The sequence below is a fragment of the Lagopus muta genome, chromosome Z (assembly GCF_023343835.1).
Source record: "Lagopus muta isolate bLagMut1 chromosome Z, bLagMut1 primary, whole genome shotgun sequence".
NCBI classification, from domain to species: Eukaryota; Metazoa; Chordata; class Aves; order Galliformes; family Phasianidae; genus Lagopus; species Lagopus muta.
This window is the reverse complement of record NC_064472.1, coordinates 32,500,674-32,527,309: the sequence shown is the minus strand read 5'-3', so window position 1 is coordinate 32,527,309 and position 26,636 is coordinate 32,500,674. Positions and strand designations below refer to the sequence as shown.

Below are 26,636 nucleotides of genomic sequence, written 5' to 3'. Positions count from 1 at the left end.
ACTTTTTACTTCTTTTTTTTTTTTTTAAACATTCTAGAAAGCTCGAATGATGTTTTTTAGGTTTTTTTTGCTTTAAGAAAACAATGGTTTTCCATTGTTAGATCCAGCCCTGCAGTAGCAGGCAGCAATTTTTCTGAGCTTTAGCAGAATGAAGGGTAATTACGTGTACCACAGAAAAGACAACTCTATATTGTTCTATAGTTACCTTTACTCTATGGTAAACTTTTTACCCTGATAAAACAGAAGCCTTATCATTTCTACAATGTAAGATTATAAAATATGGTACATACTTGATTCTGTACAAGGGGCCTTCTCATAACTGTCTCTCATGATCCTGTACGTAAGTCAAGTATCTAACTCCTCGTGCGGAACTGTCATGCACCTCTCCAACACTGCACAGTGCTATGCACAAGCAACTGCAACATTACCTAACTGTGCACATTTCCACACAGTTTAGGATACAGGAGTGCAACTGGCCCTTATCCTTTATCTTTATATTCCTTTAAAAATGCTACTGTATTAAATGTGCATATACAGAAATACCTAGTTGGATACCCATGGTGCCACAACATACTCCATCATCTTCTTGAACTTTACTACAGGTGAACTGGTCTAAATCCAGCCATATCTGATTAAGTCCTACCAGTGTTAATAAGTCTTCTGTTATCAGTGACATTTCTAAGTCCAGGAACAGCATATTTTAAGTTCTCAAAAAAGATTACTCCATTGGATTTGTTCCACTGAATTTGTTTGCAATATTTCTAAATCACAGCAGCTACTTTAGATAATCCTGGAGCAACAAGAAACAACATCAACAAAATGATCATCAGTGACAAAGGAATACTGCCTACAATTCAAATAATCAGAATTACAATCCAATTGCTTACTTAAAGGGGCATATAATTTAAAGCTGGTAGAAAAGTGGTATAGCTTAAGAAGGTTCTGGGGAAAGACAAAATCACAGAGATTTCTGCTTCAGACCTACATGAAGAAACAAGTATTACACAACACCAGGTCTACCACAGTCTTTACTTCAGACATTGGTTGAAAATTGGGAATCCCAAAAATCTTGGTAACAAGAAATAATCTAAACTGAACTTAATGTTTAGTCCTGAGTAAGAAATCATACTTTATGTGATAAGCTGAACACACTGGTCGCTGTCTCTGTTAAACTATTTTACTTTTCCTCCCACAAGAGGCTGCTACCAATTCCACTGGTTAGTGACACGTTAGTGAGGGCCATCACACTAGGCACTTTGTAGGCAACAATGAGTATACCAATTTACATCAGCTGAAATTTTGATACTGCATCAGCAAGAATTTTCCTTTCTCTTTAAATAATGGATTTGACTTAAAAATAAACAAAAAAGCATAGCACTAACATTAATCATATATAACATAAAGTGGGATTATCATTCAAACACTACATTCTCTTTCAGTAGAAGAGTTCTGACCAGGCTGCATACTAGTATTTCAGTATGCGTTCCCTCAAACTGCTCCAAATGCTGCTTAGTATATGCATATTTTATTTCAATATTAAGCCAACCACATCATACCAATGGACTACCCGCAGGAGGAAAACATACTTTTGTGATTCACATGATGCCTTTTACTCTTTAAACATCAATAAAATAAGAATGAATTTATAAATACATCCCTTCACACTAAAAGGTCACTCCTTCATTAAAAACTGGACAACAGTCCTCTCCACAGAAAGAAAAGATGGAGTAAAGCAGAAGCTAACACAAAGGACGACTTGTAAATGGTTCTGTTGAGAAAGCATGAAAGATATATTACATCCCAGGTTTCAGCAAGAAGATCAAAGTGCTATAAAGGCATATTGATTGGGCATCTCCCTTCCCTCTGGATATGCTTTGTGTCATACCAAGTGCCAACAGAACATAAACTGTAAATGAGGAATACATTTTTCTGAGTATGGTGTTCATAGATCCTGAAGTAGACATGGCTGACGTTGACAGCAATAAATCACTGCAACTACTAAATTGAATCACTAGTCACATTCTTCACTTTCAATATATTTCATAAATAAGACAAAATGACATCAAAACGGTACAAAATTTGGAAAAAAAAAATTCAAATTTATTCACCTATCGAAGCAACACTAGTAGAACTACTAACTTGGAAAACACTGGAACTTACAGTGGAATTGAGAAACTGAAATTTGTCAGTTTTAAATCACATAACTACTTATTTTATGGTCTACAGAGAGAAAAAAAATAATAATAAGATGGGCTTAACTGTAGTTGGAAAGTTTTAAAAACTGTTTAACTCAGACACTAGTAAGATTCATGTGACAACTTTGACCAACTTCTTCAGGTTTTTCACAAATACACACCGTAAACTGCTTTGAGTTAGTTATGATTTTACAAGGAGATAAACAAGAGATTTATACAGTTAACTTCTCAAAAATAGCAAGGGAGATCTGACTAAGGCGAAAAAGTAAAAGAATCCAAGAAAAAAGTAGAAGAATCCTAGTTAAATAGCAACAAGAAGCAAATCTACATATAAAGGACTTGTACGCCAGGAACCTGTGAAGCAGAAAGTAATACGCATTGATATATAAATGACTTGCAAAAACTGGGTTTAGAACATTGGAAAAAAAAAGAACTACCAAATACTGTTTTAAAGATCTATTGATTTGCTCTGTACATCCCAAGGTAACAAGGTTACTTTGAAGTTGAGACAATAAAGTAACAGACATCTAGGAACTGGGTTTTAAGAAGCCTTTCTGCATTATTCTATGAAAGCTGAAAGACTGCTGAAGGTCTTGAAATAACAGGGATAAGTGGTATGCAGGTACATACACTTAATAACCACAACTTGTAATTATATAATAATCCCATTTTTCTTTCAAACTACATGTCAGTAAATCTTTCTCACTGCACTATAAATTCCAAGGTCATGGACAGAGGTGTTTATTAGTATAATTGCAATGTGGTGATAAAACCATAAAGCCTTTAGATCCTGATATTATTCCATTTATTTTCCCTTTCTTGAAGGAAGGAAAATAGTTCCTATAGATGGAATACTTGGAAAATGCGGGAAGTTACTTTTAAAACATTTGAAAATACTCTGCTTTATGCAATTACTTTCTTAAAGTTTGGAGTGCTTTGTTTTGTTTTTATTTAAGCTGTGATAGAATGTCAGAATTATTTTATTCTAAGTAACAGTGTAGCAAACAGCATTCAAGACACAGCGCTCTCTGAAATGGGCAACACTACTACACTGAAAATGTAAATACTAAGTTCTAGATTTTCACTCAGTGGTTCAAGTTTGACTCCCAAGAAAACAAGGTTCCAGACATCTGTTTAGAAGTATCTTGCAAACCATCTCATTTTACTTGCAGCTCCTGTTTCCACATTAACTGCGTTGTTCCCAGGCACAGTTCTACCTGTCTTGATCCCTTGCTACACTGGAAGAGGACCTAAGTGCATGATTAGTAAAATGACTGTATAAATCTGAATATCAACAACAACAACAAAAATAACACTGTTTTCCTTTCTTTGAAAGGAAAAACTTATTCTTGGTTGGAAATTAACTCCCAGTCAGATTAGCTCCTTAAAAATTAACTAAAATTATCATAAGTAGTCATGACCTATTTACAGTTCTTTTCCAGTGTCTACATTACACAGTAACTGTCACAGTGGTGAGATCAGCAACCTGTTATCTTTAACCCTTTGACACATCAAAAAATAAAATATGACGAAGAAATGTTCTTTTCTTTAATAGATAAATAATTTTTACAGCTGATTACATTTACCATACGTATCACAAACCCGCAACTCTTTTCACTCTCTCACTGCGAAATAGATGTACTTTTAGAGATCATTTTCTTTTAAGGTAGTACAGAACTTGCCAGAATTTGCCTCAGTAATATTCCTAATGCTAACTAATACAACATTTTAAAATAGAGCAATTTAAAAAAAGAAAAGATCATTTTACATGAAATAATTTTGGGTGATCCCCAAAATGCAAAAAGCAATCCTTCGATCCGGTATGTTACAGGTTCATCAGAGAAGCAACACAAGAAAACATTCTGACCAGGCACACCTGAAGTGTAGACTGAAAAACAGAATGCAGACCTCAATACAGTTTATGCCACATCCCTTCGTTGAAGGGAAGCTCCCTGGTTCCATTTAGAACAAGATGCTCTCTATCTGACCCACCAGTTATGTAAACACAATGGCTACTAGGAGGATGCCTGGAAAGACATCCCACATTCCTAAGTTCCATGTGCGATGAAGGAAAACTTCTGAACAAGAAAGCACAAAGGACCAGCTCTAGGGCAGAACACCAGATGATCTAACTCCTTTAAGACTGTTGGAGAAGTTATCAGTAGTGGAAGTTACATAAATGAAGGGGAATGAGTAGGCTCGTGTATTTCACAGAGAGTGTTAATGAAAATTGGAATACATGACAAAGCTGTTTAACCTGTAATTTGTTATAATAAGAAAACAAATGACCTCTTTTGACTAGAAGAATAGGGCAGATGGCAATGCTAATCTACTCCTAGCTACCTTATAAATTATTTAATGTTCAGAACACAGTGCTAAACTTAAAAAAATATTAATTAATGAAGTATGAGTTTTAGTTTCCAACCTATTCAGAACAGAGCCTGCTTCTCTTTAACATGCTAAATTTGATTAATACAGTTTCCAGTAAGCTAGATTCTAACAGTAATTTCTTTCTTTAAAGAATAACAAGGCATAGAAATATGCATTCTTGCTAAAGTGACAAACAACTTTCTAGGAATCAAAGTACAGATGAGTGGGGCCAAATCCTAACAGCTTTTAAAATAAGACACCAGACGAGTTAAAAAAAAAAATCAAAAAACAATTGCTCTTTTTACAGTGACTGTAATCTCTGCAGCTCTGAAGCAAGAAAATCACTTGGACTACAGAACTGTGGTTCACATCTGCAGGGAGAAAACAAATAAAGCTAATGCTCAACTTGAATTGACACTGGCCAGCGCAGTGTCAGACAACAAAAAAAGGCTTCTTCAAGTATATCAAGAGCAACAGAAGGTCAAAGGAAAACACTAGACTGATACTTGAAGCAGATGTCACCTAACAAGAAAGAAGGAAGAAATGGCAAAGGCATTTAATGTCTTTCACCCTGGTATTTAACTGTAACAGCAGATCTTGGGCTGCCTGGATCTTAGAAATAGAGGACCATGACTGGAGGAGCAGTGACTTTTCATACATGGTAACAAAAACTGCAAGGGAACAGCTATATCAGCTCAATGTCTCTAAGACCACCAGGAAAGATGGCATATTTAAAAGGATTTTATAAACATGAGGAAGCCGATTTTTTACATGAGTAGATAATTAGAGAACAAGGGAAATGGTTTCAAATTATAGAAAGGAAGATTTGATTAGATTGTTGGGGGGGAGGTTTTTTACTTAGTGTGGTGAGGTGATGGAACAAGTTGCCTAAAGAGCTTGTGGATGTCCTGTCCCTGGAGGTGTTTAAGGCCAGGTTGGATAGGGTCATGGGCAATGTGATTTTGCATTTGGTAACCCTGTCTCTAGCAGTGCAGTTGGAACTTGACCATTCTTGAGGTTCCTTCCAACCCAAGCCATTCTATCCCTGAGAGTGCTGAAAGAGTTAGCTAGCCCCTTCTCAACAATTTACCAAAGCTCTTGGGAGTCTGGGTATGTCCCTGCTGACTGAAAACTAGCCAACATTATACTAAGCTACTTGAGAGAAGAACTGGAGAACTACAGGTCCAAGCTCAGTACTGTGAAAAGTTATGGAGAACATTATCCTGGGGAATACTGAAAAGCATTAAAAGAACAAAGCTGTTTCCTGGCATAGTCAGCATGGTTTCATTTGACTCTCCCCTGATGCACCTTTGTGCCATTCCTGTCTTGCTGTCAAGGAAAGCTCAGCCTTAGAAATCTGACCTCCTTCTAAAGTAGATCATCTACTTGGTGGATGAAGGGAAGGCAGTGGACATGATCCTTCTAGATTCCAGTAAGGACTTAAATACTGTCCCTCACGGCACCCTCCTGGACAAATTTGCCAAGTGCAACACAAACAGGTTCAAGCTATGCTGGGTGATGAACTGGCTCAGCAGTAGAGTTCAAAGGGTTGTACTAGCTGAATCTGGCTGGCTGACAGGCATTAGCAGTGCTCCCCAGGACTCAGTTCTAGGACAGGTTCATTATTTTTGTTAATGATCTCAGTAGAGTTGTGAAGTGAAGTGCATTGTCAGCAATTTTGTTGATGGTAATAAACTGGGAGGTGCTGTTGACACCCTGACAGGATAAGAAGCCTTGCAGATGGATGCAGTTACATCACAACACTGGGTGATCAGCAATAACATTAAGTTCAAGAAAGGAAAATGCCAGGTTCTGCAAGTGGGATGGAGCAGTGCCAGACACAGGCACAGACTGAGAGATGAGTGGTTGGGGAACAGCTCAGGAGAAAGAATCTAGGACTGTTCATGACAGCAGGCTCAGTGAGAGCCAGCAGCATGCCCTGGCAGTCAACCTCATTTTGAAGTGCATTAGATATAGCATAGCCAGCCAGTCATCTGCTAAATCTAGTGTTGGTAGGTAGATGGTTGAAATGGATAATCTTAGAGGTCTTCTCCAGCCTTGGTGATTCTATGATTCTAAGGAAATCCTGCAAATTATGTACGACTTTCACCTAAAATCCACACCAACGTGAGAGAGAGGCTGCTCAGAGAAAACACTCACTCTAAGAAATCCAGAAATCCTGTTCCCCACCACAATCTAACTCATCTGGGTGACTGTTAAAAAAAAAAAAAAAAAAAAAAAAAACACTCCAAACCTTCCCATCTGAGTATGTTTTTCCATGGTGAGATCAAAGCCCTTGGATAAGATTATTTTAATTAACATGAATCAACAGCGGCTACTCTAAACTCAGAAGAGTAAATGAAAATAAAATTCAGTCAGGAATTCTGACTTCTTCTTAAACACATAGTTCAGTTTTAAGGTTGATCAGTCACAATGGACGATATATTGCATTTTGAAACCTTAAATACACAGAGTTATTAATTAAGAATTTGTAAGACATTCCATAAATTAAAGCTTAAAAATTCACGTTCTTTATTACATGCACTGTCTAAATACAAACAATGTCTGCCAACAGGGAGAAAAACAATTTTATTGGACCAAAGACATGCTTGTATAAGAGGTAAAAACTATACCTGTTTTAGATGTGCATTTAGCATTTGTGTATAAGCGTCTCTTCAAAGAAAGGGGAATTGGAGCTAGCAATTTAGTCCATCTAATAAAAACAAAAGTAGTGTAAAAGAGTTACTTAGTTCCAGCTGACCTTGAAATGTAATTGGCTACCTCAGATGTCTCTGTGGTATATGCCATTAAGAAGATAAAAATATACAGGATTAAAATCTGAACTGATAAAGCCAAGAAATTAAGTATTACTCCTTTAATAAGACTATTCTATAAAAGTATATGAATAACAAAGTATTTCCTTAATGACTGTTATTGAAGTGTGGATATATTTCAAAACAAGTTATACAATGGAAAAGAGCCAAATATTTTGTTTTTAGCTTTTTACAGCTTTAAAAACTATGAATGAAGACTTCAAAGCTACAAATTTTTGTATGTGCTTAGTCTAAACTGATGATTATTTTGTATCTTATATCATACAAGAAAGCAATTTTTTCTATCATATTTTTTCAGTGCAGAATCACTGTTTCCTGTATTTATGTACTACAAAAAAAATTTGAACTGTAAGAATGCCAAGTTTTACAGGATCAATTTTACAAGCTCTCATTAGTAGAGATAAAATTATTCCTCTGTACCGCAGAATAAGAGCTACAGAAATGTATTTTAAGTTAAAAAAGAAAAAAAATAGCCAAGAGGTCTGCCAGTTAAAACATTAGGGTGGAGGCAGAAATTGTCTCTGCCAGTCACAAATAAAACCATGGAGAAAGTGGGATTATGGTAAATTGGGGTAAAAAGCTTACAGACATTTCCTTAAATCAACCTCAAAAACAAGAACAAACTATATATATATGTATGTATATATATACATATATATACGTAGCACAGTACTAGTCTGACTTGGTTTGGGTCAGGATAGAGTTAATTTTCTTCATAGTAGCTTACATGGTGTTATAGTTTGGATTTGTGACAAGAACAGTTTGATATCACACTGATGTTTTTCTGTTGCTGAGAACTGCTTGCACAGACTCCTGCTTCTCACACTGCATCACCAGTAAGGAGGCTGAAGATGCACAAAAAGCTACAAGGAGACACAGTCAGCATAGCTGACTAGAAGGATAACATGTTCAGCAAAAAAAAGCTGAAGAAAAGTAGGAAGGAACATTTCAAATTTTGATGTTTGTAAGTAACCGATTAATTATGATGGAGGCTGCTTTCCTGGAAATGGCTGAGTATCTGCCTGCCAATAAGAATTTATTCCTTAGTTTGCTTTACTTTTATGCACATCTTCTGCTGTTTATTAAGCTGCCTTTATCTTAATCCATGAGTTTTTACACTTTTGCCCTTCCAAGATTTTTCCCCTTTGCTACAGGGGAACGAACCATTCGCTGCATGGGGCTTAGTGGCCCACTGGGGTTAAATTACAACAAGTTCAAAATAAAGGAATTGTTTTTACCCCCTGGTAAGTACTCACAGTTTGTGTTAAGATTCATGCTTGAATTTAAGAGGTTTATATATAGCATAGATTTGAAACTCATTTTTGAGTTAACACAGACACTGTAAAAAACAGCAATTAAAAATTGAGTGGGTGATGATTTAGGAACCATGTGTTATAAAATCATCTATACACAATAAGAGGACAAGAAACACTGCATTATGAATGTTGCTATGCTACTATGATTGTTCTTTTCCTTTCTTGATACATCCACAGGTACAGGCTTTTACAACCGAAGTCACTAGGTTAGGCATAGCTGCGAAGGAATTAGAAGACTTATTGTCTGAAGTACCTGTGTATCAATGCACACAGAATGGTGAATAAACAGGATGAATTAGAGATCTGCGTGCGCTTGCAGGACCATGATCTCACTGAGATCACACAGACACGGTAGGACAGCTTGTATCACTGGAATGCTGTCATGGACGGTAACGTACCTTTTAGGAAAGACAAATCAGCAAGGCATGGTGATGGACTCACTCTTTTTGTGAGAGAGCAAGTGGAATGTACCAAGCTACACATAGAAATGAATGGTGATTGAGTAGAGAGCTCATGGGCGAGAATTAAGGGACAGACTAATACAGGTGACACTATTCTGTGTGTTTACTACAGGCTGCCTGATCAGGAAGAGGCTACAGAAAGCTTGAAGTAGCCTCACAATCAAGGACCTGGTTCTCATGAGGGACTTCAGTCATGCTGGTTATTTGCTGGAAAAGCAACACTACCAGGCTGGCGTAGTTCAGGAAGTTCCTGCACTGCATAGATGATAATCTTCTGAGCCAGGTAGTGGAGGAGCCAATAAGGAGAGGCATGCTGTTGGATCTTGATCTTACAGACAAGAAGGACTGGCTGGGAATGTGAAGGGGCTGTCATGGATGCAATGACTATGAGATCATGGAGCTCTGGATCTTACACAGAAGAAACAAGGCTATTAGTAGGAAGATCCTAGTCTTCAAGACTGCTAACTTGGATCTCTTCAAGGACCTACCAAAAGGTATCCAGCAGGTATCAGAAGGTAAGAGGGCCAAAGAGAGATGGTTGACATTCAAGCACCACTTCTTTTGAACACAAGATTGATGCATTCCCAAGTGAAATGAAACCAATTGAAGGTAACAGAAGACCCATATGGACAAGCAAAGAGCTCACCGAAAAACCCAAATGGAAGAAGAAAGTCTATAGAATGTAGAAAAGAACTGGTCGCATGTGAGGAATGTAGCAACACTGTCACAGCACACAGGGATGCAAGGAGGAAGACTAGGCATACTTGGAATTAAATCCAGCAAGGGAGGACAGGGACAACAAGAAAGACTAATCTACCTGTGTCAGTAGCAAAAGGAAGACTGGGGGAAATGCAGGCCTGCTGCTAAATGAGGTAGATGTCCTGGTAACAAGGAGACTAAGGGGGAGATACTGAATGACTTCTTTTCTTCACTCTTTAATGCTAAGACTGCCCCTTAGAAATCTCAGATTCCAGAGGTAAGAGCGTCTGCAAAAGGGAACACTTCCCCTTGGAGAAGAAAGATCTGATCAGAGACCATCTTGGCAAACCTGCTGCACACAAATCCACGTGCATGCTCAAGAGCATGCATCTATGAATGCTAATGGAGCCGAGGGAAGAGATTGTCAAACCACTCTCTATCACCTTTGAAACATCATAGACAACAGGAGAGGTGCCTGAGAACTAGAGGAAAGCCAGTGTCACTCCAATCTTCAAAAAGGGCAAGAAGGAGAAAGTGAGAAACTACAGGCCAGTCAGCCTCACCTCTGTCCCTTACAACAACTTATTCCAGATGTCATCTCAAAGCAAGTAGAAGAAAAGGAAGTTACCAGTATTAGTCAATGTAGAATCACCAAGAGAAGACCACACTTGGCCAATGAGGTAGCCTTCTAGGATATCATGACCAGCTGGGTATATAAGGGAAGCTCAGTGGATGTTGTCTACCTTGACTTCAGCAATGCTTTCGATATTGCCTCCTATAACATTCTCAAAGGTAAGCTTAGAAGCATAGCATAAATCAGTGAACGGTGAGGTGACTGAGAGCTGGCCTAGCAGCAGTGAAAGTTGTGATAAGTGGCGCAGATTCTATTTGGAGAGCAGTGTTTCCCAGGGATCCGTACTGGGTCCAATCTTGTTCAACATCTTCATCAATGACATGGATTAAATTATACAGTTCACCCTTAGTGAGTTTGCTGATGATACAAAGCTTGGAGTGGCTGACACACCAAAAGGCAGTGCTGCTATTCAGCAAGACTTGGACAGACTGTAGAGCTGGGCAAAAAGGAACTTGATGAAGTGCAACAAGCAAAAATGTAAAGTCCTAGACATGGGGAGGCAAAACTGCCTGAATCAGTACAGGTTAGGGGCTAACCTGCTGGAGGGAAGCTCTACAGAGAAGGACGTAGGTGTCCTGTTGGACAATAGGTAGGCCATGAGCCATCACTGTGCTCTTGTGGCCAGGAAGACCAATGGTACCGTGGGGTGCATTAAAAAGAATGTGGCCAGCAGGCTGAGGAAGGCTATTAGAGAGGTCCCTCTATAATCTGCTCTGGTGAGGTCACATCCAGAGTACTTTGAGTAGTTCCAGGCTCTTCAGTTCAAGAAAGACAGGTCATTTCTAACCAAAGTCCAGTGGAGAGCCACAAAGATTAGGAGCCTGGAAACTCTTCAGTATGAGGAAAGGCTGAGAGACATGTTCAGCCTGGAGAAGGCTGACGGAGAATTTTATCCATGCTTATTAATACTTGATGGGTGGGAGCCAAGTGAATGAGGCCAGGCTCTTTTTAACAGTGCCCAGTGACAGGACAAGGGGCAACGGACACACACTTGAATACAGGAAGTTCCATACAAACATAAGGAAAAACTTCGTTATTTTGGGAGTGACAGAGCAATGCAACAAGATGCCCACAGAAACTGTAGAGTCTCCTTCTCTGTAGATATTCAGAACCAACTTGGATGCTTTCCTGTGTAATCTACTGTAGGAAACCTGCTTTAGCAGAGAGGGAGAGTTAGATGATCACCAGAAATCCCTTCCAAACCCTTCAATTCTGTGACATCAATCAACCTTTTAGTATTTAAACAGAAGTTAATAACAGACTTGCTTTAATCACAGTTACCATGGGGCAAGTATACAGCAGTAAGTCTACCACTATGTTTAGTTCTAACTCATCCATGGAAAGAATTGAGAGAATCACAGAGTAATGCATTTGAAAACAAATCAGAATAATTGCAAGTGGTAGAAGTTGTAGCTTTAAGGCTTATTTTGTCTGCTTTTGTAGCCTTTATCCTATCATAACAGCTAGACTTCTAGCTGCTGTATCTTCATAAGCTTCAGTAAGTTTTCAAGCATTTTACAACTAAAGCAAGTTCTTCTAGTAGCCAACAACTACTAGGGGTTGCAGAAATAGAATGCACTTTACGAACAGCACCATGTTCTAAGTTTCATTAATAAAGCCCAGAAGCTGTTAAATCTAATTCAGTATCCAATAATGCACGTAACGGATTTGTTTAAAACTCTATCCTGTATTTTAAATGCTTACAACTGACTTCTAGTTTCATCTCCAAACAAACAGAAAGGAATTATTTACTAATCAAGATGGAGTAACCATAAAGCAATGTACTAAGAATAGACTCAGATTAAGATTTCAAATAAGACCTGTCTTCTATTCTTTCCCTTCTTTATGATACTAATAATCATTTTAAAAAATCAAAAAATTTCCAAAGGAATCAAACAAGCCTAATTATCAGGATTATATTTATTATTATTATTAAGATTATACATAATTCATTTTATCTGAAACAATAAAAAAAAACCAATAGTATTAGCAAAAAAACAAATTTAAACAGACAAGTTTAATTTACTCTAACACAGAAACAAAACACCCACAACTAGGGACATGAGAGAGAAGAAAATCATAAAAACCAACTGTTAAACTGCAATTGTATCGTCTTTCTCCCTTAGTGAGACACAGCTCATATAGTAAGTAATACTTCTAATGAAAACTCTTCTTACTAAATTAAACAATATCCTTCAGCATTCTCCACTGCACAACATTTCAAACCATAACACTTCGCCAACATCATCCTTGACATCCGTCTTCATTGCTGTGTTTTCAACAATGTTCTCTGACACTTACACTAGGTTTGTAGTTTGTGTCTTTTAGGTTCTCATTCTGTTTCTACACTTTCCTTATCACTTCTTCCTTAAATCCTTCCTCAGAATTGTAAATGCTTTTATTTCTCCAAATACCAGTGAAGTACTCTCTTCTGCTCAACTATCATTTCACAGAAAAACACCAGGAGGTGAAAAAAAAATAGTAGTATTGAAGAAGAGGTAGAAGCAGCAAAGCCTGCTTTAAATAAAAAAATAAATAAAAACGGCAGAGTTAAGGTCACCACGCATTATTAGCTGTCAACAAATGTTTCTGCTGTTTCCGTGTTATCCATCTCATTTGAAAGCTCCTAGTTCATCTCTGCTCCTTTATTGGTTACCAAAGTTGCTGATAAAAGTTCTTTTTCTTCATTACTGATATGTCTGAGGAAAATTTAATTCCTGGTGAAAAAGGACCTCTTTCAATACACTCACCTAACAACTTAGCAAATGCATTATTTGCACTAAGATTAGGATTCAGAAAACAGTTAGTTGAGATTTTAAAATATTCTAATGATCTCTAGAAAAGAAACTCATTTATTTCCTCTTTTTCATTTAGCCTGCAAACACCTCATGACACCTAAAACTCCCATCTCTTATCTACAATGCCAGCTCAAAATACTTCACAGATTACTGATACTGCTGTACATTGGATACTCCTAAAAACAGAAATTGGAGATCATATCTTAACATTTCATCTTGGAAGTCTTTTCTAAGTACCACAGAACTCCAATAGATTCAGCAGTATGAATTAAACTACTACTAACATTTTATTTAAACAAAACCTGAAAGATTTTGCTCATTCACAAAAAGGTATACTTCAGGTGTCTGTTTTGTAAGAATAATCATCTTACCTTTATAGTTTCACTTAAGACTTGGTTTTTATCTGCTTCTTCACTGGAGTGCAATTCTAGTTTATTATTTAACTCCTGTAGCTGTTGTGCCTGTTCATTCAACAGCACTTGTGCTTGATGCTCCCAATGTAATGCATTATTTAATTCTTCACATGCACTTTCAAACCTCTTGTGAGCGATCAATTTCTGATAAGGGAAATAAATTGTGTTTGATTGCATAACTATATTCATTTGTTTACATGCTTGACTTCCAGAATTCTATTTGCTAGCATACAAAATTCTAAAATAAAAGCACGCTCAAGATGAACACTTAGGTTTTTAAATATGAAGGCAGATCATGAAGTACTAAACAGTAGGCAACTTTTTCTGGAAAAAAAAAGCATTTAGGGTATTGTAAACAGTATGCATTAATTATTTTATCCAAATTAACATAGTGAGGTTGTAAAAAAATCAGTATTAAAAAGGAAATATGAAGATCAACATCACATTTCAGCGTGCAACATATTAGCCATTGTAAATGCCTCCCTGGACCATTTCTCCTCTGCTCAATATGGATCAGAAGAAAGAAATAAAGCATCTACATCTAAATGACATTTTCATTTAAGCACCCCAGAACTGTAAAAGGGGATAAAACCATTATGAACAAAACTGAAGATGATCAGATACCCTTATTCATTTGAAATTAAAAAATTATTTTACTGCCTACGAACAAGAAGTGAAATAATCTATTAAATATTTTCTGGTTAAGTGTTTTGATTGGGTCACCCTAACAGGTCTATCACCTGGGCCTCAAGATCAACTTCGGGCACAACTACAGCTAATACTGCTCATTCTGAGAAATGAATATTACGGCTGCCCAAAGCAGCAAAAAAGCGTATATGGGGACACTTATCCACCCAGTTTCTCAATCTGCTAAATCATTAGATCAATTTTGACTTTAAGCAATAGAATTACAGGAAGAAAGGTGTCCAGTCAACCCACAGCATTTCTCACTGCAATAAGGACTGAAGGTACAGATGAAAGAGCATGATGGGGAGTACACCAACCATCTACAAAAGGACATAATGTGGACAAAGAATTCAAGCTCTAGGGCAGTGATAATCTGAGAAGACTAAATCCCTCACAGAACATGACCATTACTTGTTACATAATGACTTTAAGTAGTTAAGAAACCTCCACCAGGACCCCCAAATCCTTCTCCACACAGCTACTCATAAGGAGATCCTCCCCCAGTTTGTACAGATACCTGGGATTACCCTGGCCCAAGTGCAGCTCCTTGCAATAATATCTACTACAACACTCAGTTCAGTGTCATCAGCAAGCTTGCTGAATGTGTACACAACCTCACTGCCTAAATCATTGGTAAAGATGCTGAAGAGCATGGATACGAAGACATGACCCTGGTAGACATCATTCAGCACTGGCCCTCCCCTGGAAAGAGAGTGAAAGAGATTTTGCTCCCTGAAGTCCACACCCAGAGGTTAAGGTACATGAAAAGTGTGGGAAGCCTGACTGCCAGTGAAGAATCAGGCAAAGAACTCACTGAGTACTTCAGCCTTCTCCAAGTCTGCTGAAGCCACTACTGCCTTCACATTTATCAGAAGGGGAACACTCTCCTTGGCCTTTCTTTTCTGACCAACATAGCTACAGAATCCTTTCTTATTATTTTTCAATTCAATATAAATGTAGAATTTAAAATGTTACATTATTGCTTATGAGTTTGTCATGAACGTACTTACTTTGTACCCTCACTCTAGCCAAATTTACTCTTTTGATGTGAAATCTATAAATTCTTTTAGGGCATACAAATAACATCAACATTTTAACGTATAGAACTAAACTTGAACTGCTGAAATCCAAATGTGTAATTTGCACAAAACACCTTATTCTGCAAGCCAAAGCAAAACTCCTGTGGGTAGGAGATATTTCTAAATGCATTTTGCTTATGGTTTAGACATTTACAAAGTAAAATATTTGAAAAATTCTGTTAATAGTACATTGACTTTACACTTGTTTTTCAAAAGAATACAAATGGAAAAAAATGCATAAAAGGGAGGACTCTTGTAAGCAGTCTCCTCTAAATCAAATATACTTACAGATTGCCTAAACAAACTTAATTGCTCTTTCAGGCTCTGGGTTTTGTCAGCCTCCTGTTTCATCTTACTGAAATTCAACTTGAATTCTGCAAGTTCCAGGCGTAGTGAGCGGCGCTCCACCTCTACTGTATGAAGTCTTTGTGTCAATTCAAATATTTGCTTCTGCAAGGATGCTATGCTCTTCTGTTGGTAAATGGAAAGAATTTCATGTGCTATAAAAGTGTGCCATTTTGTATTTATACGCTGTTTATAAAAGCAGTAACAGTAATATTCAAGAAAATTATGCAAAACTATTGTCTTGTTCTCCATCTCTAGAAGATGCACAAGTGCAAAAACATGAATGCATTTCATCCACCTTTGAGGGTTACTGAAAATTTTGTTTCCAGAGAATTATCTTGTTTTCATGCAAGACTCACAATAGAAGACAGGCTCTGCGAGAGAGACCTTAACCTTTAATTTCTATTAGAGAGGAGAAGGTTATCTTCACTGGAAGGTAACCTTAACAGAAAAAACAAACAAACCTTAACATGTAGTAGCTGAAAAGCAAGTTTGCGCCTGTAAATCAAATATAATTTTGATAGAACTTTTTCTTGCGCACCTCAAATTCCTTCTTAAAATTCCTAAACTTTAGAAGATCTACCCAAGACATGATGTTTTATGGCGTTGCAAATCAAATTCTAAATCCCTACATAGCTGACTTCAATGTAACTGATTCATAAATCTGGAACAAAATTAATGGCACCATGAAGAGAGTTACACCGTAACACTTGCGCTGTGAACACACTGTTTACTTGAAGTAGCACTATAAACATGCATACCATAATGGGCCATCTGTCACATGATCCAGCTTCCAGAGCTTGTGCATTTATTTTATGAAGTCCATGAGCCAGCCTCCGTACCAAGGAGTTTTTCTCCACGTAAGTAACACTCCTGCTGCTATCTAATGGAACAGTCTCCATTATTGTATTAAGCTTGTCCATAAGTTTTGAAAAGGAGTTCCTGGCTGCACTTACAAGCAAGCGTCCAGAAAGACAAGACTTTGGATCTTTAAGAAATAACAACAAAACATCAAAGAGGTTAAGAATCTCATTTTTTCAGGAAAAAAAAAAAAAAGTAACAACAAATAGCATCTATCAGCAGGAAATTTGCCTCAGATAATGGAAGACTGAGGACCAGGGAATGTATCAGAGCAAATATAGAACAAGTTCTGTACTTAGCAGTAAACAGTCTACTTCTATCAATCTCTGGATAGGAAGGGCAAGACTGGATAGGATCTAAAAGAATAGAATGCGTTTTACAAATAACTGTTTTCTGTATCTTTTTAAATGTTCTCCTCCAACACTACACATTCTGAAGCCTTTTTTGCATGTTCATATTTTGTGATTTATTAAAAAAAAAATGTAAGACTGATGCAAGCAAAATGCAAGTCAGATCAAATATATCAGATAATATAGCACATGGTGAATCACTTTATCACAATATTTACAATGCAAATTTCTGAGCATTTTCTGATTCCTCTTCCCTCCCCTCCATAGATGTCTAAATCATTTGCTGTTCAAAATTAGTGAGCCTTGGTACCTTAATGCCATAGTATTTATATTCTGAGACAAGAGAATATAATTTACCTTATTCCAAGGCAATTAAAATTTTACAGCTACAATTACTTATTTCCCCACAGGATTTTGGTAATCATCCTTCTCATATAATGGACTTAAGGCCCCAGCACACCCAACATGTCCTGCTTACTGCTAGATTCGTCAGGTCTGTAATTAATAATTGTGTTTAATGTTGATAAATAAAATTGTCAGTGCTCCTTCCACTAATTGGTATTCCAGATAAGAGTTAATAGGTTTATTTATGCCTTAATAAAAGTCTTGTAATTTAGTTTTCCCTCTGCTAGGCAGGTCTTAATCTGTCATTACTTGTCTTATGATACTATCAGTGTAAGATGACAAGCATGGAAGAGCTTATTTACATTCAGTAGTACAGCAGATCTCCTGTTGCTGTAGTGAATTAAAATATTTACTTAAAAGTGTATACAGAGAAAATAATAGTGATAGCTTTTAGTAAGTAAAATAATTTCTTCTTATTATACATTACAAGAATAAAGCCAAAGGTTCAGAGCAAATAAAATAAGATTATTGCTATCTTCAGAGTTCGATTCTCACTATAAAGAATACATCATTTATATATATAAGAACCAAATTGCCTGTAAGCAAACAAATGAAATAGTGCATGATAAGGTCAGATAGTATTTTTTCACAGCCATTCTCCTAATTCTATTTCAAAATACCACCATTTCAATGATGTCAGTGATTAAACTGAAATTATCATTTTTTAGTTCATGCTCTCCACAACTCCTATTAATAGTAAATCTGTCGTTTCTTCACTTCCTTAGATAGGTCTCCTTCTACTCATCTTTAAAGCTAAAAACATTGTCCAACACTTTTATATTTTACCTCAGTAAACCAAGCGGCTTTTGAAACAGGAAAAAATGATTCCTGTCTTAGCCAGAAGAAACAGGTATTGCAATGCTGTGCCTCCTTTTGCCAAGGCTCCTCCTTTTTTCTTCTGCTGGTTCTCCATTGCTGATCACATTCAAGATCAGCTCTCTTTGTCATTTCAACTCTTGAAAAATTTAGTCTTGTCCTCCCTTTCAGTTTTAAAGACCCTCTCATTTCTTCAGTTGTAACGACAATGATTAGTTCGAATGCTTAGTGCAATTTACCTAAAACTGGAACTATGCTTACTACCTAACACATAAGAAGACACAAAAACCTTCCAAAAACCTCTCCTTCAAAGTGATTCTTGGTAGATATGAAAACACTGATATGTCAATAACCTCTTTTTGCTCCATTAACCATGGCACCTCCGTCTACGTCTTTTTACGTGACACAGTTTGCCTGTATCATGTGTTGCCAGTATTTCTCAATGTATTCAGTACTAAAGATGGTCTGCTATGTTTAGATGTTTCTCCTGTGTTTAGAATCACCAGTTTAACCACATTTAAATTAAACTAATAATAATATTTTGGAGGAACTGTGTTGCATCAAGTTATTATCCTATTTCAAAATCAAAGTTGATATAAGTTACTGTTTTGAAAGATAAAATAAAAATATAATGAAGTTCCACAAGGAACTTATCTATAACCACTGGGTAGAGAATGTATGCTTTAAGCATATACATTTGAAGAATATGCCAACAAAGAATCAAAGATAAAACAAAGATAAAACAGTCAAGAGAATGAATTCAATAGTACTACAGTACTACACAAGACTAAAATTAACTAAAAGATCAAATTTCAAAACCTTTGTATATGTTTCAATTGATTATATTTGTATTCAAAATACTTGATCTATACTTCTTCTGTTTTACTGTAGTACAGTACACTTAAACTTCTAATCAAGTTGAACATAAGAGATCATTCCAAGACATGCTGGAGTGAGGACCAACCAATGTGATGGGAAGCAATCATAAACGTTAAAAGAGAGAGCATATATATTTTTTAAATTAGAAGCACAATAAATGCGCCTCGAAGCACAAGTCCCAGAGTTCCAATTCTGTGTGACAGATTTGGGTTCTCTGAAATGCCCCAAATAATTCCTCAGAGCCTGGTCATTTTTAAAAGCCCTTTCAAGACACTGAACCATTTCATATTGTAGATGCACAAAGAACTTTCTTCCTTGTGCTTTCTCTCTCCTATGATGGCAAGTCTAATCTGGAAGTGCTAGAATTTCAAGATCTGATGAGAGAAAATGCCTCTCAGATTGTCTACTTATATTCAAACATTTTTCAAAATCATTCGAGCCAGTTTGCAGCTTTAAATCCTGTTTGAAATAGGGCTTGCAGAAAATAAAAGCAAAAATATGCAAGCCTTTCTTTCAAATATATTCCTACAAAGCTTTGTCACTTCTGTACTTCTGGAAATTTGATGTCCAATGACTTATTAATATTTTTTGAACCAAAGGTTCTTCAGAGACTTTTGATCCCATGAGTAATGGAATCTCAAGTACTACACGAGCAGTAAGAACTTGATGTTCTCTAAAAATATGACTTAAATTATTTGCAGTTATAATATTCTCAGCATGGTTCTTGCTAATTCTAAACACCAAAAAAACTGTGCTGCGTACAGAGATATCAAGTAAAATCAAGTTCATATAAAAGCCTATCAAAATGCCCATCTACTTCAATATGGGTAAAAGACAATTAGGGTATTCTAACAAGTCAAATTCAGCGTATTGATGCAGAAGTAGAGTTTATACTAGAGTTTATCTTTTGTATTTGTAGATCTTATTAAGTAGTCTATACACAAGAATACTTGCAGTATAAACCCTGTAACGTCTTGAAAAACAGTTCAAACTTTGTTTTGTATGGATATAGATTTAAATTGCTGAAAACAGGATTAGACATGAAGAGAGCACCTGAAACTCAATCAAAATATTTTTCATTAAATGGCTTTACTTCTGTAAATTAGCCTTCTTTTAATATTCTTTATATACCCTTTAATATCTATTATTCTGTGATATGGTTTTGGGACTCCAAAATTGCCAGGTAGCAAAGAACAAATAAGGGTAACAGCAATGCAGAGGAACCAAGCGAGATTTTATCTTAGTCTTCTTAGCAAAGACATCAACAGCTAACAGATGGGAATCAAGAGATAACATATCCAAAGACTGGCATTAAAATTTTCCATAGGCCTAGTACAACACAAATGTGAGGAGAGGCTAAGAAAATTAAGTAACTGTGACAAAAGGATCTGCTTAAAGAGGGAATACAATAGGGAAACAAGATAAAGATTGCTATATAGTGTGTAAATTGACAGGTATTTATTTCTCTGTCAGAAACAGCAAAATAATAAGTACAAAAGATGAAAACAGTATGAAAAGACAATTGTTTTCAAGATGCTAGTAGCTTCAGAAATTCTAAGTTCACATCTGGTATTTAGATACATTTCCTGTAAAACATAGTAGAAAATTCACACAGTCAGTGGGGGTAGTATCCCAGGTTAAATAAGTCCCAGCTTTAGGGTCCACATTTAAATCAGAAATGCCATACACTTCATATAAAAAATAAGGTTGGTCTTCAGTAAAATATTTTTTGAATGTTAGAAAAGCGGAACAAGGTAACTAGTAAGCTTTTAAATATTTTGGTACATATTCCTTAAATACAAAAAAAGAAGCTTTTAAAATGTCTTAATACATCACTAGAAATTTTTAAGAACAAATTAGCCACATATGTACTGGCACAGCACACATGTATTTTTTCTTACTCACAACAAAGAGGTCCAGGTGATTTCTAAAAACACTCTTAAGCCTTCTATTTCCATGACCATATGTATTGAAAAGACTTAATAAAAAATAGTTCATATAAAACAGTAAGAATTTCAATCATGTGAACTTCATAATTCATGGGATATGTTTACGTGTTTGAATCTACTACAATAATATTTTTTAATTTACCTGTTCTGCTAATAATATCCTGTAATTCTGTGACAGAACTGATTATTGCAGTAAGGAGATCAGAACTAGTAAACCAGTTGAGTGCTTCAACACAACGAATTCCTTCCTTGTTGTGTCCTGTGAAAGAGAATTGTAGGGAGCAATAAAATTGAATAACACAGATAAGGCAGACTACCATCTCTATATCTTTCAGAAATTGATCAAAACTTAGTGTATAACTGACAAACTGACTCCTCTTTTAGCATATTCTAGACTACATTAAGTATTTTTCAACAGCTAATAAAGCAAATAGGAAAGTAAATGAATCTTTGAGTTTGTGAAACATTTTGGATATCATTCTTTCCTGGAGGGGAAGCAATTCGGTAACAGAAAGGAAGAGAAAGACTATATAATCTCCAGAGAAAATACATCAGACATTCTATACTAATATTTCACCTGAATCAAAATGCAATTTTTTTTTCCCATTTTGAGTAGGATAAAAATTGTGAAACTGATTTATAAAAAGAGTTATCTTTTCTAAAACAGATGAAACAGAAGATATGGTGGTGTCTAATTCCAAAACACATAGTAAAAGTGTCAGAGATATCAAACAGTATGAAATCACATGTGAAGCACTGAAAGAAAGGTTACAGCTGTACAGACTAAGTAGTGTCTTTTTTGGGGAAATTACATTTGTCAAGAAATGCACAAAATCCATTTGTTAAGATGTTAATACATGAGACTTTACACCCTATTATTAACATCATTATTTATTATTCACTAACCATGTAATGTGACATAACATTTATAAAACAAGAAAACAATTAGCTTACTTGACATATTATGCTTGCCTTTGGAGTCCCCTACACACACTAGAATTCCAGTGCCTTCTTTAAAGCCATTTATCAATGAGAAGAGGCAACTAGAAGACTGGGACAGAACTTTAAGTCTGTTAGCTGCCAAAACTGCAATGACACCTCTTCGGAACACACGTATCAGGCCTCTGAATTTTTGTTTCTTAATTTTCGCATCATCTTCCTTCTCCCCATCTACACCAGAGAGAACATGAACAAGAGTCCTAATTTCCTGGTTGACTAATTCATAAACGTTGACCTGCTCCTGAAGAAGGTCTCTTTGTATAGCCATAGCACATGATCGGCCATAGAGAGGATACAGGGCACCTGCCAATAGCGCACATGCTGCCAGGAGAGATGAATGCTCCTTCCGAATCTCTGTTAATGTATTTTTCACATAGAGATTTTCAAGGGCCAATTGCTCCCGCCTTTTTTCAAGGACACAGATTTTTTCTTTGTTGTTCTCTGCTGTTTCTTGGTATTCCTGGGATAAAGGAGGAGGAAAAACAAAACAAAACAAAACAAAATAAAAGATATATTAACTGAAGGTAATTGCTTAAATTAAAAAAAAAAAACAAACCATTTCACCGAAAAAAAAATAAAATTAAAAAAAAAAAAGCAGCTAAAAGAATATCGTCAACAATATAGCTAAAACATGTCTCCTAGAAAAAAGCTATAGAAACACATATATGCAAACTAAACATCAACATGAGTAAAATTTGCACAGTGTTCTGTAACTCTAAACGGACTTCAGATTTCTGAAGCTAAACCACATTTACAACAATAGATCACAGCAAGTGATCAACAGTACCTGGCTGTCCACAACACAATTGTTTGCCTAACAATACACAACTACATGTTCCTGTTTCAGAAAGAACATTGTTCTTCAAAGCAGAAAAGAAAGTATGAGAGGAAAAAAAGTAAGGAAAACTCTGGAAGATAAAAATAGACAGATTGGTAGCAGCTGGGAAAGGGGAAATAAAGGTGATCTCCTAATTACTTTGTAATCAACCCCCTACTTATAAATTCACAGATTAATTATGTCTCATACAGAACAGAGACACTGTTTTGAAAAGAACAATGTAATACAGGCATTTTTATTTTCACTACATCCATCATGGATTTTTTTCAACTTGTATCATTTTTTTCCCTCTCTAAGCCTTTAAACAGAGAAGGAGGAATGTTAAAAACAGTGAAGAAGAAAAGTGATGACACCAAAAACACCAGGACTACACTTAGACCATGCATGCTGGTTGGTGTTGATGCCATGCATGTTCTTGTACCAGAATCAAGACATTATGCTGTAGCCTCAGAGGCTTAGACTGGCTTCCTGATGCATGAGAGTCCTCTGCGATTGGAGTACTTGAGTCTATGTTTAAGCAGGATCCAGTGATAAAAAGAAGTAATTTTTATACACTTCACAAAGAAACCACAAGCTCAAGTTAAGCTTTTTTTCTTTCAAGCTCTAGTTACAATATGTGAACACAAAAAAGTAGAATGCCAAGTCAGTATGATAAACAGAGAGGACTACGTTAAGCTTTAGCTCCCTCTCTTGGAGCCCTTAACAGTTTTGTTTAAAAATGGGGATCAGTGGTTATTCCTGCGGGAAAATGAGGGCAAAACAGAACTCAAATGGTATCTACCAGCCATGTTTCTACATGTCAACTTTGCTACAGGCCTCAAGCAAATGAATGCACTCTAATTTCTTCTGCCTCTTCCAATAAACATGGAGAGGAAAAAGTACATAAGCTATCCCTAGAATTGAAACAAAGTTTACAAGTTTCTGTAAAAAGGCAACCCTGACAGCTCAGAAGGTCTTTAACCAAATAAATATTTAAATATTTTTTTGACAGAGGAAAAAGCATTTTGGCTAGACTAGGAAGACAAACAGAATGACACCTTCATGACCACACTTACACACCTTCCTCTTCAAGAGGAAGAAATAAAACAACAGCAGGTAGATTTTGCAGATGTTTTGACAATACAGATATATAGAAAGTAGCATTCATAAAACCTACTGGTATGTAAAACAGTGTAGCCTTATTAAAATATTTCCCGTAACACAAATTTAGAATGGATAACTGAACAATTCAATTATAAAATGCAACTCAGAGGCCTCATATGTCACTCTAAAATTAAGCATGAACATGCACAATATTTTCAGAGCTACTGCATTATTTACAGTGTTTGATTTTTACAGAAAAAAAAAAAAAGCTGGTAGCATGACTGGAAGCAACTCAAAAGGTAAGCTGAATTTAGAAAACAACTTATGGTTTCTGGCCAGAACAGGTGAAAGGCCAATATCTGAGTAAACAAACATAAAAGTATGATCCCTACAGGGCTGTTAGGCAGCTACACTAACATTCAGTTCTCTAGCTAATTAAAGCTTACTTTTCTTTTCTTTTCTTTTCTTTTTTTAAATAAAGCATAGCATTTAAATCCTTCTAGTTATATGAGAACAAGCAAAAGTGAACAAGACATTCCCTAACAACAGATTTTTTTTAAAAAAAGAAATACTGTCGATGTCTGATAATTAATTACAACTTCCTCTTCATTATTTTTAAGGCTTTCTTCGAAACTCAAATGGACAATTTTGAAAGAAATACAGAATGCTCCTCCTAAATGCTGGCAAACCAGCTTCCTTGGATGCTTCAATTCTGAGGGATTCTGAGTGGCTTACAGACTTGGTGAATTTTAAGAACCATTTACTAAAAATTCAGACACTACTAGCAGCAGAGTTTTATTCTACTCGTTTTTGTGTCCTTACGCTTTATTTTGGCAAGAAAACAGAACTGAAAGCTAGAAATATAATGAATTGGTTTCAGAACATCTTTCTGTATCTCATTTGTTTTATTTTTCTGGGTTAAAACACTAAATTCTGATGTTATTGCAAGATACCACAGCCTTTGTCTAATTCACCAAAAGCAAAGCTCCTTAACAACCAAAAAACCAAAATCTAATAAAAGACCTTTTTTTTTTTTTTTTAAATCCATAAAGGATTTTTTCCCCTTTTCCCTTTTCGTAAAATTTCGTTAATCTGTTGAAATTAACATTTTAACATATGAGGGCTGCTCTGAAAGTAATGCCTCCTATTATGTAATGTTGGCCCAAGACATCAGAGGCAGAAGATGCTGGTATGGCAAGAGAGGTTGAACTTCTCCAACACTATTCCATTACATGTTGATGCTATATGACAGATGGTAGCAGAGGGCCAGTCTGACAGAATGGCATCTGACACAGAAGTGTAGACGAAGAAAAAGTGTGTCACTGAATTCCTCCATGCAGAAAAAATTGCACCCGCTGACATTCATCGATGATTGCTGAACATTTATGGAGCCCAAACACTGGATGTGAGCACAGTGAGGTGGTGGGTGGTGGTTTTCAGCAGTGGAAAAAACAACATGAAAGACAAGCCACATTCTGGATAGCCATGCACAGCTGTTACATCGCAGAATGAAGAGCGCCTTGATCACCGCATCCAGACGAATCAACAAATTACAATCAGGGAACTACGCATGGAGCTAGAAATATCTGCTTCAATGCATTGAAACGATGGTGACAAGACTGGAATATCACAAAGTTTGTGCCAGATGGGTCCCATGATTGCTCACTCAGGAACAGAATGAACACCACATACACGTTTGTCAGGAAATAATGAATGAATATGAAACTGAAGGTGACAATCTCCTGGTCTCGTAATTGCATCATTACCAGTGATAAGACTGGTAATGATGGTAGTGTCACCACTACTAGCAGGATTCAAAATGGCAGTCCATGGAGCAGTGAAATCCTCATCAAAGAGAAAGCTCAATATGCAGTCTTCAGCAGGTAAAAGGGTATGCACTATCTTCTGGAATAGGAAAGGAGATCCTTCTGGATTTCCTGCAACCTGGACAAACCATCAACCTTGAACGCTACATTGTAATGCTGATGGCTTGAACTTCCAGAGTCAGGCCACATAAGAAGATAAGCTTTCTCCTGCAACACGATAATGCCAGGCCCCAGACCGTGGAGAACACTACCAATCTTGGCTGAACTGTCCTATTTCAAGCACCATACAGTCTAGATTTGGATCGTTCTGACTTTCATCTGTTTGGGCCAATGAAAAATGGACTGCGTGGGCAACATTTTTCTAAAACCACCACCATCATAGCAAATGTGAAACAGTAACAGAAACCAAGTTTCACTGGTGCAGATTTTTACAAGTGTCGTATGCAGGCTGTTGTTCATTGCTGGCAAAAATGCATACCTAATGATGGCAACGATGTTGAAAAACAATGTTTTGTGTTTTGTAGCTGAGAATTTGGACTTTCAAATAGTGTTATTGTGCTCTCTGTATCTGTTGTGGTTTCCACAGAAACAGATAGGAAGAATTACTTTTGGAACAAACTACACAGTTACAGGATTTTTCTCTTACAACATATTTTTCTATATGAGAACAAAACCCTCCTATTTTAAGCAGCTGCCACAAGAAATGGGGACAGATTAATAAATGCCTATATAATAAACAACAACTGCTAGTTAAAATTCAGAAGTCATTTCCTATGAGACTATGCATTGGCTAAATAAA

At 36.3% G+C, this 26,636-nt stretch overlaps 1 protein-coding gene across 15 annotated transcripts in view; it reads right to left on the bottom strand.

The window, feature by feature from the left end:
* CCDC171 (coiled-coil domain containing 171) overlaps positions 1–26,636 on the bottom strand; it is a 217,685-nt gene that overhangs the window by 122,807 nt on the left and 68,242 nt on the right. For 13 of the 15 annotated variants that reach the window (XR_007373821.1, XR_007373820.1, XR_007373822.1 and 10 more), the window contains 5 exons: positions 22,046–22,550; positions 21,234–21,350; positions 16,593–16,819; positions 15,775–15,957; positions 13,679–13,864 (listed from right to left, as the gene is read on the bottom strand). Coding sequence is in view for 9 of the 15 variants with exons in the window: in XM_048930579.1 (XP_048786536.1) it covers positions 13,679–13,864; positions 15,775–15,957; positions 16,593–16,819; positions 21,234–21,350; positions 22,046–22,550 (1,218 nt within the window). In the remaining 6 variants the exon portion in view is untranslated. Of the gene's footprint in view, positions 1–12,542; positions 13,227–13,678; positions 13,865–15,774; positions 15,958–16,592; positions 16,820–21,233; positions 21,351–22,045; positions 22,551–26,636 lie in introns of those variants that run through there. The other 2 variants (XM_048930585.1, XM_048930584.1) reach the window with 2 other exon arrangements.